General features: G+C 42.9%; 1 protein-coding gene and 1 non-coding gene across 2 annotated transcripts; both read left to right on the forward strand.

Annotated features, from left to right (window-relative positions):
• Positions 1–6,040: 6,040 nt before the first annotated feature.
• Positions 6,041–8,005, forward strand: LOC117553812 (nuclear factor 7, brain-like). Its single transcript, XM_034227882.1, has 2 exons — positions 6,041–6,373; positions 6,469–8,005. The coding sequence occupies exon 2, from the start codon at positions 6,486–6,488 to the stop codon at positions 7,866–7,868; it is 1,383 nt and encodes a 460-aa protein (XP_034083773.1). The 5' UTR covers positions 6,041–6,373; positions 6,469–6,485; the 3' UTR covers positions 7,869–8,005.
• Positions 8,006–14,041: 6,036 nt separating this feature from the next.
• On the forward strand, positions 14,042–14,152 carry trnal-caa. The gene is made up of 2 exons: positions 14,042–14,079; positions 14,107–14,152. It is a non-coding gene; the product is annotated as a tRNA-Leu (tRNA).
• The last annotated feature ends 1,658 nt before the right edge of the window (positions 14,153–15,810 follow it).

Genomic DNA, 15,810 nt, shown 5'->3' on the forward strand with positions numbered 1-15,810 from the left:
GCGCCATATATATATATAAATACGCCATTTTCCTGGAGGTGCTTATATCCTTTCTGAATTAACGACCGAAGAAATCGCTGCATGTCTTCGGATTACATCTCTGGACTTGAGGGGTGTGCTCTAGGTCGTTACCAGCGTAAACTAGAGCTGTGTGGGTTGTTCGATTGCCCTTACAGACTGCCTGCAGATGTATGGAAAAACGACCCTCGAAAGTGGCCTTCGTCGATTTTGGCTGCATCTACGTCTAATTTCTGGAAACACCAGGTGAATACCCCACTTGTCACAATAATATTATCATGCCATTGCATATATGTGGTATTTTAGAGTTGACTAGATATTGATTAAGGCAATAGACTATGATATTCAGTACAGGAAGCTTAGCAACACCTAGACGGTGTACGGCTGCTTGCACCTCGCGTAAAACGGCGGATACCGGAAGTACGGTGTCGCGCTCGGCCCAATACCCGTATGTGTGTGTGAAAGAATAGCAAATTTAAATGAACCTTAACAATGCATACAGTAACCTAAATAGCAAACTAACTATCTAACGTACAAGGATGACCTTATTTTAGCAACCTCGCACAGAAGCCTTTTGGTATACAGTATCATCCCACTTAATATTTTACACTCTTGGATGCTACGCATAGCATCGTTAGCACAGATGGAGCTACGATTGCTCAAATGCTAACCCAACTCTAAACATTCATTAACGTTAGCTTAATAAAAACACCAGTAACATAACATAAAGTACGCAGGGTTGACTTACCGAAGAAACTGCATTCATGGACGGTCTGTTTCAACCGCAGATAGATCCTATATTTGCAGGACGAATAGTCCACCAGGAGCCAACACAACAAACACGGCCGAGTTCAAGTAGTGTTCTCCTCATGAGCTGAGCCGCTGTAGCATCACGGAGCTAACGGAGCTAGGAGCAGCAGTCCCGTTGTCATGAAGGGGGATTGATTGATTGATTGATTGATTGATTGATTGAAAAGTTTATTAACAGCTTGTATATTGGGTACAGTACAGTACAGCTCAAAACATACAATTGTTAAGGGGATGCAGACCAGAGAAAGACTTTCGTCTTGTTTACATCAGGGTCCCCCATTTCCAATTCATCATATCATTTAAGACAAGAAGGGAATCTAACTATATACAGAATATGTTTTTGTGGATCCAGGCTAGAAACATGTTCATTTTCTTATGTTAAGTTGGACATTTTAACATAGGGTCTACGGGAATTGCTCCCATCCAGGGGCGGATCTAGACAAATATTCATGGGGTGGCAAGAGGGTGGCAGGAGATTTTGAGGGGTGGCATCCCCTGACAGAAGTATATGCTGATTGAAATCGCAATCATATCAATCAATTAGGGGTGTAACGGTACACGTACCCGTACTGAAATTATTCGGTACGGGCCCTTCGGTTCGGTACACATGTGTACCGAACGAATATAGCGTTAAACGTAAAAAATTGAGAACAACTTTCTGGAAGTAATCTCAGGTATATATCATAGAGCGACCAAGTCATTTCATTGGACGAGAGGCATACTATGAGAGCTGGTCAGAGGGATGCGTTCAAATGTAGTCAGTAATTTGAGGAACTGTCGAAATGGCGAACGCAGATAAAGTTGAGCTGAAAATCCTCCAGCATCATTGAAGTCTCCGGTTTGGGAACATTTTGGTTTCACAGTTACGTACAAGGATGACGGACAAAGACAGGTGGACCGAACCAAAGCTGTTTGTCGACATTGTTCAACTAACATTGGTTACGCGGCTGGCAATACATCACACTCATTTGAAAAGGCATCACCGAACATGAATATCACCGGTACCAAAAGAAAAAAGACTGAAGTGCAAACCCAACTCCCACTAGCATTTAAGCCTCCACCACTCGCATAAAGTTCAGACCGAGCCAAAGCTATTACAAACGCCACGTATCCTTATGTTGCCATGTTAGCAAAGCGCTACCTGGCTGTGTCTGCTACCTCTGTCCCTAGAGAGGGTGTTCTCCACAGCAGGAGACATTGTTAGTGCCAGCAGATCTGCCATTTCAGCAAGCAATGTGGACAAGTTCATCTTTCTTTAAACAACATGAAAATACAATGAAAAGCAAGTCCTAATGTCAAGCCGGCTGCTTAGGTACAGTACAGTTCAAATACAGATTATTTCAGTTCATCGAAATGCTGCACCTTAATGTTTATTTTACTATATTTTGTATTTATTTGAATACATTAGTCAGTTTAATAATAATTTTTTAAAAATATTTAATGTTTTGTGATAATTTTTTCTGCTTTACCGAAAACGTACCGAACCGAACCGTGACTTAAAAACGAGGTACGTACCGAACCGAAATGTTTGTGAACCGTTACACCCCTACAATCAATGTTAACTTGGAAAGCCACAATATTAATATTTTAACTCAATCACATAGGTGATATTATTGTGGCACATCAGTAAAGCCTTACATATAAGGTGGCAGACGTAATTTAATGAATTTTAACTGAACAATAACTGAATTAGTTTGTCTCACTCTTAGACCAGCAGGAGTACCAAATATATACAGACTGCTGCAATAAGTACATTAATTAACTGTCTCATCGATGTTTGTCTGAATGAATATGATACTATTAACAATCATATTATTCCTATCAGCTGTCAATCACTGTTAATAAATAATAATAATAATAATAATAATAATAGATTTAATTTGTTAGCGTTTTTACAGGTGCTCAAAGACGCTTTACAGATATAGTGAAGAACTGTTATGATTCACATATTCATTTATTATTGAATAAACTATATTTTTTGGAGGAGTTAATGATGAATGTTCATCAAGATGCTTGCTCACCCTCCTTCAATTTTGAAAAACAAGTAATTATATCATTATTGATATACAGTTACAACCTTGACTTTACATCAGAAAGAACAAACATTAAAGAAGTGACTAACTGCATCAGTTAGGGTTAGAAAACGTGTATTCAGCTAAAACATCGCTGCAGTTATTATCCAGTGGAAGGTCCTTACCTACTGGCCTAGTTAAATCAAAGTGGTTACTTTCTGTTGGCTGGGCAGTGTAGTTTTACACACCGTCTTATTTTACTTTCTCAGGACTTAAAACTGTTTTTTGGGGGCAGACCCCCTCAAAGAAAAACATATATACACGTCATCATCTTAACAGTTTGTTATTCTCATCGACTCATCCGTGAGCAGAGCATCAAGTTGGCATGTCTATTACAGCTGAATGCGCCGATTACCATCTTGTTCAGCAAAACGCCTCACAAACTTATTAAGATCAACAGCTGTAGTGCGTTTTGATTCAATGCTGAGTACAGCCAAACTGACATTCTCTTCTCTGTCATTGTAGACCGCAAATACCTCATTCCTTCAGTGCTTGGGTCCGAAACGCTTCTCGTTTTGCGCCGTCCCGTTCAAATGAATTCGCCACCAATCATATTTCCACTCTCGCGCCAGGACCGGGGGAGGGGTTACATGACGTGCATCTTGTGCTGCATTCACTTGCACTCGGACATTAGAGATTTTCTCTCATAAATGTCTGATGAGCCACAACTTTTCTTTCAAAACAAAGATGCCAACTGGGGTGGCAGCTGGGGTGGCAAGGCTATTGTTTAGGGTGGCAGTTGCCACCCCATGCCACCCCGGTAGATCCGCCCCTGCTCCCATCTGCATCCATAGCCTACAGTTTGCAGCATTGGGCTTCACCGCACGGTCCCGGGGTTTGCCGCTTGGCTCTGATAGGCCAGAAGTCGGTTTGATTGCATTAGGGCTTGATTGCTTATCCTGTCTGAGTAGCCCGGATGATGCTGCATCGCAATTTTTGACGTCGAATTTTACACACCGAATTTGTTGACATCGAATTTTAAACACCAAAATATTTGACGTCGAATTTTTTTCACTTGAATTTTTGGGATCTGAATTTGAATATTCGAATTTTTTTAACTTGAATTTTTACATTTTTATTTCACATAGATAAATTCGGAGCAAAAAAAAATTCAGATTCATGATTTTCAAAGTAATTATTTTCAATGCTATAAATTCGGTGTCTAATACAATTCGAATACTTCTGTCTCTTGTTTGCTTCCATAAAAATGCATGATCTGTTTGGTATTTTGAAAAAAAAAACTTCACAGACATGTTTTATATAGGTATGGCCCTACAATATATATTTCAAATATAGCATGATAGGTCCACTTTAAGTAATCTAAGATACACATCAGTCTGTACCAAAGGAGAAATGAAATGTGATTATTTAGTGTCTTAAACCTGCCTATTATAAAGCATGTCTAGTTTATCCAAGAAACAGATTTGAACCCAATTGAATCGGGTTCAAATCCCACTCCTGAGAATCAGTCTTGTCCCAAATATTCAATTAAAGTCCATGAAATCAAAAAGCCAGGATTTGCTGCCATTTAAAAACAGACACTCAGCTATGCTGCAACCCACAAGCTAACAGTCATTTTAGATATTTCTGTCTAAAACAAAGTGGTGGAGCGACCGTTATTGCCATCCTAAGAGCCATCACACATCAATCACTGCCAATAACACATTGTTTCTCTAACCATACAGATGGTTTGCAGACATTTAAGAAAGCCAGATATTGGAAATGTCTGCAGTTTTACCACAAATATTCAGGGTCTCGCCTGGTGAGCCTGTTCATCACAGACTGTGTGTGTGTTCAAAATACGGTTCCTGCAGAGGGCTGTAAAACAAAGAGCAGGTAGATTGATAATGTGTGTGTGTGTGTGTGGCGACCCACGTCTAAATAATGTGTATTGACTGGCTTCAGTCTGAAACACATCAGAGAGTTTGTACGTGAGCTTGTGTGACAAGACTGCATGGGCTTTGTTTGAGAAAACAGTGTAAACACACACACACAAACACACACACACACACACACACACACACACACACACACACACACACACACACACACACACACACACACACACACACACACACACCTCCCAAGAAACTCCCAGATATCTCCCAGAAACTCATTTATAGTCACCAAATTGTAATCTCAAAACTCATGGAAACTCAATCATTTCAAATTATTATAATAATTATTATAATAATTATTATTATGATTATTATCATCTATCCATTTTTGTTGTTTTGTCGGAGATTGAAGTCATATTTCTGATAAAACAACACAAATATTAACAGACAATATCAAAAATAAAATGTACCCTTTATTTAACAAAGCTTCATTTATATTCCTTAGTGTCAATTTCGCCCTACATGTTTATCTTACTGACCAGCCTTGAGCAGCCGTTATCTCCCTTAAGGAGGGGCTGCCCTAGCAAGTTGTTGTTGTTGTTACCAGTTTATGACCGGGCAGCTCTCGGTCAGAGATAGTTATTGCTGTGGGACACCTGGAACACATCCTTCTCGGGGTGGAGATGACCCCGAGCCATAAGCGACAACAACTGTGATTCAGTGTCCTCAGCTGTTTAGTCTCTCTATTGAAGAATGTTGAGTATTCTCTCAGAACTAGTTCAAACCTGGAGCTACAGGAGGGCTCTTCAGAATTGATTGTGGCATCTCTGTGGTCTACTCGTGGCCCGTGACATGTCTTGTGAATTCTCCGGCCGAAGCTCCGAATAAACCGTCAGTGTTTGCCATCAAAGCTCCAGCTCTCCTCGTGTCTCTCTGAGTCCTGACTCCACTTGCTTCAGAAGTTTCCCCCACAGTTTGTATTAGTAAAGTAATTCATTATGAATTTACTCCAGGTGGAACTAAAGTCTGATTTAAGAGTTTATTATATTTCACATCATTCATCCAGATCTGTGAAGTAACTAAAGGTGTTAAATACATGTAGTGGAGGAAAAGTACACCATTTACCTCTGAACTGTAGAGGAGTAGAAGTACACAGTAGCATACAATGGAAATACTCAAGTAAAGTACAAGTACCTCAACATTGTACTTAAGTACCGTACTTGAGTACATGTACTTAGTTACATTACACTTCTGGGTCTCTTCTCAGGGCCATCCAATCTCTGTACGCACCAAGAGACAGACTTGTTTCCCTCTCCAATTAAACATGAGTTTATAGTTTGACTCCTCCTCTACAACTTCAATGCAGCAATGATGAGACACACCCTGAGTCACATGAGAGGAGACAGAGTTCAGCAGAGGAGGCGTGACAGAGCTCCTCCCTCACTGACTCACTGAGACAAACCAGGAAACAGTTTGTTCCTCTTCCTCACTGCAGAAAGACAGACGGACTGAAAAACAGACGATCACATTCACCTTCAGACCAAACTAACAATTTCCTCTGAGTTCAGCTACAGGAGAGAAAAGTGGAAACTGCAACACTGCTGCTTCAACCTGCGGACCCTCCCCACGCTGAAGGTGAGTCTCCAAACAACACTCACAGTGAATTTCAGTCAGTAGAGGAGGGGGAGGGGAGCCGTGACTGACTGCACTTCCTGTCTGCTGTGTTTCAGCTTCACTCAGAGACAACATGGCTTCCAGGTTAGAGGAAGATCTCTGCTGTCCGGTCTGTCAGGACGTCTTTAGAGATCCTGTTGTTCTGTCCTGTAGCCACAGCTTCTGTAAAGCCTGTCTGCAGACCTGGTGGACGGGGAAAGAAGCAAAGGAGTGTCCAGTCTGTAAGAGAAGATCTTCAAAAGTTGAACCCCCCTGTAACCTGGCTTTAAAGAACCTGTGTGAGACCTTCTTACTGGAGAGAGGTCAGAGACCTTCAGAGGCTCTCTGCAGTCTGCACTCTGAGAGACTCAGACTCTTCTGTCTGGACCATCTGCAGCCAGTGTGTCTCGTCTGCAGAGACTCAAGAACACACACCAACCACAGATTCAGACCCATGGATGAAGCTGCTCAGGATCTCAAGAAGGAGCTCCAGAAAGCTCTGCAGCCCTTTCAGGAGAAACTGAAGCTCTTTGAAGAAGTTAAAGTGAAGTTTGATCAAACAGCAGGACACATGAAGGTCCAGGCTCAACACACAGAGACGCAGATTAAGGAGCAGTTCAAGAAGCTTCACCAGTTTCTAGAAGAGGAAGAGGAGGCCAGGATGGCTGCACTGAGGGAGGAAGAGGAGCAGAAGAGGAGGGTGATGGAGGAGGAGATGGAGGCTGTGAGCAGAGAGATAGCAGCTCTTTCACACACAGTCAGAGCCACAGAGGAGGAGCTGAGAGCTCAAGACGTCTCCTTCCTGCACAACTACAAGGCTGCAGTGGAGAGGCTGCAGCGCCCCCTGCTGGAGGCTCCACAGCTGCCCTCAGGAGCTCTGATAGACCAGGCCAAACACCTGGGCAACCTCAGCTCCAACATCTGGAGCAAGATGAAGGACATGGTGTCCTACTCTCCTCTCATCCTTGACCCAAACACTGCTCATCTAGAACTCATCCTGTCTGAAGATCTGACCAGTGTGAGACGAGGAGAGAGACAGAAACTTCCTGATAATCCAGAGAGGTTTCATCATAACCTCTCTGTCCTGGGCTCTGAGGGCTTTAACTCTGGGACTCACAGCTGGGATATCCAGGTTACAGACAGTACACACTGGTTACTGGGTGTGTCAGCAGAGTCTGTCCCGAGGAAGGGAATCATACGGTCTGGATTATGGATGATAGGTTTCTATAAAGGTAAATACTATGCATGGTCGCCATCAGAACCAGACACTCCTCTCAGCCTGAAGGACCTCCAGAGGGTCAGAGTGAATCTGGACTGGAACAGAGGAGCGTTGTCGTTCTCTGATCCTGACACTAACACACTCATACACACCTTCACACACAATTTCACTGAGAGGATGTTTCCATACATTAACACTGTGGAGGAAGTGAAGATATTACCACTGAAGGTGTGTGTGACAGTGGATCAGAGCAGGTAGAGATAAACAGGATCATTATATATTTGATGTTTATCTCTTAAAGGGATAATTCACTGACCTCTGCAGCACCTCCGCCTGCTCATTCCAACACCGTGTTTAACAGCTCACTCAGACAACCAGTGAACTCTGCAAACACACACACACACACACACACACACACACACACACACACACACACACACACACACACACAGATAATTATCCGGTCAGATGAACAGACAGTCTGTCAGGCAGATTGATCAGTCACTTATAAGTCATTTAAACACTTAATGAGTTCATCAGTACAACATGACTGACACACGGTGGCACTCGCACTCTGAGTGTGTGTGTGTGTGTGTGTGTGTGTGTGTGTGTGTGTGTGTGTGTGTGTGTGTGTATTGTTTTCTCTGCGTGTTTTTATCCTGAGTGAAGATAATGTGTCTGTTTGTCGGTATCTTGAATTCTATTAAAACCAGCAAACTTATATTTGTCCTTCTCATTTATGACTGTTTACCTCAACAATATCCTCCAATGGTTGTGGTGATGAAAAAGTTGACAAAAAAACTGTTTTATTGAATGTTTTATACCCTTATGTAACTGCTAGATTCTTACTTTCCTTGTTTTGGTGGTAGGAAAAATACATGTTGTGAATAGTCTAGGCTAAAAACAAGCCTCAGAAACTGTAATCCAAAGCGATGTTTGGTCTCATTTTGAACTGGAGCAGGTCATTGGTTCAAATGGATGGACGTTTATGTCTGCTATGGCGGTAAAACCCAATTCATTGTTTCAATATATTCAGAAAACGACCAAAAGTAGTCAGGATGGCCGAGTGGTCTAAGGCGCCAGACTCAAGGATCGACTCCTTCCTGATCAAAGGGACTTCTGGTCTCTGATTGGAGGCCTGGGTTCAAATCCCACTCCTCACTAAATGTATTTGAATAACTTTCAACCGTGCATTTTACTTTGACAACTCAAGGATTTAAGGTCCCATTCTCTTCATTCAACCTCCAAAATCCAAATCAACACTGACCATCATCAAATAACATATATTGGGAAATATATGATGTATGATTATAATCTCTCTTAACCCTCCCTATATACATTTGGGAGTGGGATTTGAACCTACGCCTCCAATTGGAGACCAGAAGTCCCTTTGATCAGGAAGGAGTCGATCCTTGAGTCTGGTGCCTTCGACTGCTGATGTGGAGCTGTTAATTGGAACTAACTCTCCAGAAGTAATGGAGCCATGGGAAGTGATAAACAGCAGGGGTAAAGGACCTTACGCTGTTAGAACCCTATTGGGATGGGTTGTCAACGGACCATTGAGAGGAGGCAATGAGAGTGGGAGTAGCTGCCCCACAGTCACAGCCAACCGCATATCCATTGCTCACATAGAGGAACTGCTGGTGAAGCAGTACAACCATGACTTCAATGAGAAATCAGCAGAAGACAAGCCAGAAATGTCCATAGAAGATCTTAAGTTCATGCAAATTGCCAACACTTCAGCTGAACTCAACAATGGACATTACTGCTTGAAGTTGCCTTTTAGAGAAGAGGACAATGTTGTCATGCCCAACAACCGCCATCTTGCTGAGCAAAGGGTCCTCTGCCTAAAAAGGAAATTGGAGGGAAATCCAACATTCAAAGAGGAATACACCAACTTTCTTGATGTCATAAACAACGGCCATGCAGAGAGTGTGCCAGAGCATCAGGTGAAAGGAAAAGAAGGAAAGGTGTGGTACATCCCGCATCATGGGGTGTACCATCCTAAAAAGAAAAAAGAGTGGTATTTGACTGTGCGGCAAGCTACAAAGGTGTGTCACTCAACACTAAACTACTCCAGGGACCTGACTTGACAAATTCCTTGCTCTGAGTTTTCAAAAGGTTTCGCCTAAACTCTATAGCAGTTATGGCTATGTATCATCAAGTCCAAGTGGCAAAACAGGATGTAGACTTTCTTCGCTTCCTATGGTGGCCAAGAGGTGATCTGACACAGCCGCTCACTGAGTACAGAATGACTGTTCATCTGTTTGGTGCAATATCATCGCCCAGCTGTGCCAGTTTCGCCCTTAGAAAAACGGCTGAAGACCACAAAGCAGACTTCCCAGTTCATGTAACAGACACCATCAAGCATAACTTTTATGTGGACGATTGCTTGAAATCCTTGTCTTCAGAGGCAGAAGCCATGTCTTTGGTTACAGACCTGACCGCTCTATGCCAGTTGGGAGGATTCCAACTGCTGAAATGGATCAGCAACAGCAGGTCAGTGTTGGAAGCCATTGATGTGGAGAAAAGAGCCAAGGAAGTGAAAGAACTGGATTTCGACAGAGACAGCCTTCCTGTCGAAAGAACCCTGGGACTGCAGTGGTGCGCAGAAACTGACACCTTTAGGTTCAAGATGGCAGTCCAATAAAGGCCATTCGCAAGAAGAGGTATACTGTCGGTGGTGAGCTCGGTCTACGACCCCATTCGATTTTTAGCACCCTTCACCTTACCTGTCAAGATAATGCTGCAAAACCTCTGTAAGATGAGCTACAGTTGGGATGAGCACATTCCTCAAAACTACCAGTTGCAGTGGGTGGGGTGGCTAGAAGATCTAACAAGACTCAGCACTTTCAGTGTGCCGAGATGTTTTAAACCCAAAGGATTTGGACAGCTCACAAGTGCCCAACTACATCATTTCTCTGACACCAGCGAGAACTGCTATGGCACAGTTTCATACTTGAGGCTGCAGAGTGATGATGAGAAGATCCATGTAACTTTCGTTCTCGGAAAGGCACGAGTTGCTCCTCTAAAGAATGTGACAATCCCAAGGATGGAACTGCTGTGCTGGCAGCGAGAGTTGACAGACTCCTGAAAGCAGAGTTGCAACTAGAGCTGGAAAACTCAATCTTCTGGACAGACAGCACAACAGTGTTAAAGTACATCAGGAACGAAACAAAGCGCTTTCACACCTTTGTTGCCAATAGGGTCTCTGCTATAAGAGAAGCCACAGACATCTCACAATGGAGGTACGTTGACACAAAACGGAACCCAGCTGATGAGGCCTCTCGTGGGGTGAAAGTTGAACACCTTCTCACTTGCAGCAGATGGATCCATGGCCCAGAGTTTCTTTCCAAGAGTGAAGAGGAATGGCCTCTTAACATCTTGGATTCAACTTCCATCAGCAGTGATGACCCAGAGGTTAGAGGAGAAGTTTCAGTTAATACTGTCATCATTAATGATGCACCAAATGCAACAAATAACATCTCTGATGAAGACCCACAGAATGCAGTAAATCAACTGATAACCCACTTCTCCTCGTGGAAAAGGCTTAAGATCTCAGTTGCGTGGTTTCTCCAGCTGAGAAAGACGTTGCAGTTGAGTCAAAAGAGAAAATAAATACAAGCTTCTCTGTCCAGCAGTGGACTTGACCCAACTCAACAAAAGAACAAAGAGGAAGAGGACATGAAAAGATTCAGAGCCACAATGGGTGGTCACGTCTTATTTCCTGAAGATATTGACGCGGCAGAAAGTGCCATCATTCAGTACTGCCAAATGGACAAGTTTAGTGATGAAATCACTGCTTTGAAAAAGGGAACATCTGCAGTGAAGAAAAGCAGTCACATTTATAAACTTGATCCGGTGCTGAAACAAGGAATCTTGAGAGTGGGAGGTAGGCTTAGCAAAGGAGCAATGCCTGAAGACACAAAACATCCAGTCATTCTTGCTAAGGACCAACATATCGCCACTCTAATCTTACGCCACATTCATGAACAGTTAGGACACTGTGGAAGAAATCACCTACTTCCAGACTTCGTCGACAATACTGGATCACCAGAGCAAATGCTGCTGCTAGAAAGATCCTCTCTTCCTGTGTTGTCTGCAGATGATATAGGGGAAAGCTGGGTGAACAAAAGATGGCAGATTTGCCAAAAGAAAGACTGCAATCTGATCTTCCACCATTCACAAATGTGGGCATTGACTATTTTGGGCCGTTTGAAGTGAAGAGAGGACGCAGCCTCATCAAACGCTATGGAGTTATCTTCACCTGCATGGCCAGTCGGGCAGTCCATCTGGAAGTGGCCTATTCATTGGACACCAGTTCTTGAATAAATGCAATACGCAGATTCATTTCCAGGCGAGGCCAAGTATCACACATCAAATCAGACAACGGAACCAACTTTGTTGGAGCAGAACGTGAGCTGAGAGAAGCTCTATCTCATTTGAACCATCAGAAAATTCAAAACTCACTGCTTCATTCTGGAGTGAAATGGAGTTTCAACACTCCGGCCGCATCCCATCATGGAGGAGTATGGGAAAGAGTCATTCGCATGGTCAGGAAAGTGCTGAACTCTATCCTTCATCAGCAACATTTGGATGATGAAGGACTACAAACACTCCTGTGCGAAGTGGAAGCCATATTGAATGACCGTCCCATTACAAAAACCTCAGAGGATCCAAATGATCTCAAACCCCTGACTCCAAATCACATTCTCTTGTTAAAAGGCAAACCTTCTCTACCACCCGGGCTTTTTGACAAAAATGACTCCTACTCCAAACGACGATGGAGGCAAGTTCAATTCCTTGCCAATCTCTTTTGGCACAGATGGATTCAGGAGTATGTACCACTGTTGCAAGAGAGACAACGGTGGCCAAAGGACAAGAGGAACTTTGTCACAGGAGACATTGTCATCGTAGCGGACTCTAGTGCCCCTCGCGGATCCTGGCTGTTGGGCAAGGTACTGCAGACCTTTCCCGACAGACTTGTGCAGTCGGTTAAAGTCCGGACGAAGTACAACATCCTGGAGCGACCAATCACGAAGATCTGTCTTCTATTGGAAGCTGAATAAAGACTGAAACCCAACTTCTATTATTGGGGTTACCAACCCTATTGGATTATCTACATGAACAATGAACATTATGGATTGAGAATACTGATATGGACTATTCTATTTGGCTGCAATGTTTTGTATGTTGTTGAATTGTTATGTTATTATACAGTAACAATTAAGAGCCGGTGTGTTGCAGCCAATTTGATGTATTTTAATATTTGTATATGAAGGTGCTGTGATACTACTGAATTGACCTGGGCATAGGCGGGGACTCAGCCAATTTCAGGGTACAGCCTACTATTTGGGGAGGACACAGGTGCACAGCATTAGGGATTGGGAATCACCAGAGGGAAGCCACACAGTTTTTCAACCGTGCGTGTTTTCGCTTATTTTCTGTTTGTTTTGAGTTAATTTCAGTTTATTTCTTTATCACAGTTAGTTGTTTAGTTATCAGTTAAACACCCGGCTCTTGTTTTGCTGTCATCATCCTGCAATCCAAATAAACATCTTAAATTCACTCAAAGAGAAGACCTGATTTGCTGTCAACACCACGCGTCTGGAAAAGCTTCACACCATATCCCTCAAGGCAAATATTTGTTGTTCGGTTGCCTTTACAGGCAATGATGTTACAGTTTTAAAGACCAACACTGGTTAAAGTTGTAAGTAATATCATATTTGTCATTATCTAATTGCCTGTATAAATGGAAAACCAAGTAGATTAGTAACTGTAGTTTTGCCTTGTTCAGCTGATCAGATATTTAAGTAAGATAAGAAGTACTTTATTGATCCCAATTTGGGAGATGTTTGCGTTGCAGCAGCATAGAAAGACATGGCATTGTATGTAAATATGATGTTCTCAATGGACGGTGCATTTTTGGCTAGCCCCACCCAGGCCAATGTTGACAATGGGTGTTTCTCAATCTCGAGGAAAGCTGTTCCAGAGCCACTATTTCCAGCATCGAGTGCCGCCGAAGGACTTTTCCAATCTCCAGCATACTTGGAATTCTACCGAGCCCGGCGTACTTGGTAGCGAGAAATTTCAAGGCTGCACATGTGTAGACTCCGCGGTCTTAAAATCCCCACAATGCTTTGCGCACAGACCAATTTCCCCAAATCTGTGGCGGACAATGTAAGGCAGGGTCTCTCATATGACGCACACCTGCTCGCCTGTTCCACTCCAAGTATTCTTGCCTCGCTTCTGAAGCAAGTGACTCGGAAGACATGTGCTACCAAGCAAGCGTATACTCGACATTGAGAAACACCCAATAGTGATTGAAACAGAGATTTTGGTACCAAAGAATCATCGATTATTTAGTGACTTAAACCTCACAATTATAAACAATTTTGCCATAAGTCAGACAGAAAAAGGTAAAAGTAGTAGTCAGGATGGCCGAGTGGTCTAAGGCGCCAGACTCAAGGATCGACTCCTTCCTGATTAAAGGGACTTCTGGTCTCCAATTGGAGGCGTGGGTTCAAATCCCACTCCTGACAGCTTTTTAACCAGATTTTTATTGTTTACCACGTACCAAATTTGATCATTAGTAAACCTTGTTTCAAAATATGAGCCCATCTGTCCTGTAGATGTTGAAATCTTTCTCAGAATAGGAGAAAACCTTGAACTGCTGGTGGTTCTTGAGAAAAAGTCAGTCGACCATAAACGTCTGAAAACATTTTAGGGCACTTTCTTTAAAGGGGACCTATCATGCAAAATGCACTTTTGTACGTCTTTTATAAATGAATATGTGTCCCCGGTGTGTCAGGGAACTCACCAAGTGTCAGAAAACTCACCCCTCTCTCTTTTCCTCCATACCCAAATCTCTAAAAACGGGGCAGCAACGGAGCTGATTATTATTTGAATTTTTCTGACATCAGAAAAGGGGTGCTCCGCCTATATGGGCAACTCTCCACCTATCAGGGGAATGAGAGACTGCTCGAAAGCGCTGGAGACGCTGTAGTACATATGCCAGGCCTGTAAGTGGCGCTGTAGTCTGCCACAAAAGCAGAATCAGCCCGTTGCAAAAACAGGGCTGGAAAAAGCAAATGGAGCGAAATGAGGCGTGGCTAAAATGCATGATCTGTTTGGTATTTTGAAAAAAAAACTTCACAGACATGTTTTATATAGGTATGGCCCTACAATATATGTTTCAAATATAGCATGATAGGTCCACTTTAAGTAATCTAAGATACACATCAGTCTGTACCAAAGGAGAAAGGAAATGTGATTATTGAGTGTCTTAAACCTGCCTATTATAAAGCATGTCTAGTTTATCCAAGAAACAGATTTGAACCCAATTGAATCGGGTTCAAATCCCACTCCTGAGAATCAGTCTTGTCCCAAATATTCAATTAAAGTCCATGAAATCAAAAAGCCAGGATTTGCTGCCATTTAAAAACAGACACTCAGCTATGCTGCAACCCACGAGGTAACGGTCATTTGAGATATTTCTGTCTAAAACAAAGTGGTGGAGCGACCGTTATTGCCATCCTAAGAGCCATCACACATCAATGCCTGCCAATAACACATTGTTTCTCTAACCATACAGATGGTTTGCAGACATTTAAGAAAGCCAGATATTGGAAATGTCTGCAGTTTTACCCCAAATATTCAGGGTCTCGCCTGGTGAGCCTGTTCATCACAGACTGTGTGTGTGTTCAAAATACGGTTCCTGTAGAGGGCTGTATAACAAAGAGCAGGTAGTGTGTGTGTGTGTGTGTGTGTGTGTGTGTGTGTGTGTGTGTGTGTGTGTGTGTGTGTGTGTGTGTGTGTGTGTGTGTGTGTGTGTGTGTGTGTGTGTGTGTGTGTGTGTGTGTGTGTGTGTGTGTGTGTGTGTGTGTGTGTGTGTGGTGTGTGTGTGTGTGTGTGTGTGTGTGTGTGTGTGTGTGTGTGTGTGTGTGTGTGTGTGTGGCGACCCACGTCTAAATAATGTGTATTGACTGGCTTCAGTCTGAAACACATCAGAGAGTTTGTACGTGAGCTTGTGTGACAAGACTTTATGGGCTTTGTTTGAGAAAACAGTGTAAACACACACACACAAACACAGACACACACACACACACACACACACACCTCCCAAGAAACTCCCAGATATCTCACAGAAACTCATTTATAGTCACCAAATTGTAATCTCAAAACTCATGGAAACTCAATC

Source organism: Gymnodraco acuticeps, unplaced genomic scaffold (genome assembly GCF_902827175.1).
Source record: "Gymnodraco acuticeps unplaced genomic scaffold, fGymAcu1.1, whole genome shotgun sequence".
Classification (NCBI taxonomy): Eukaryota; Metazoa; Chordata; class Actinopteri; order Perciformes; family Bathydraconidae; genus Gymnodraco; species Gymnodraco acuticeps.

What these genes read in the sequence shown, in the direction of transcription:
- LOC117553812 (XM_034227882.1), top strand. Translation starts at nt 6,486, where the DNA reads ATGGCTTCCAGGTTAGAGGAAGATCTCTGCTGTCCGGTCTGTCAGGAC.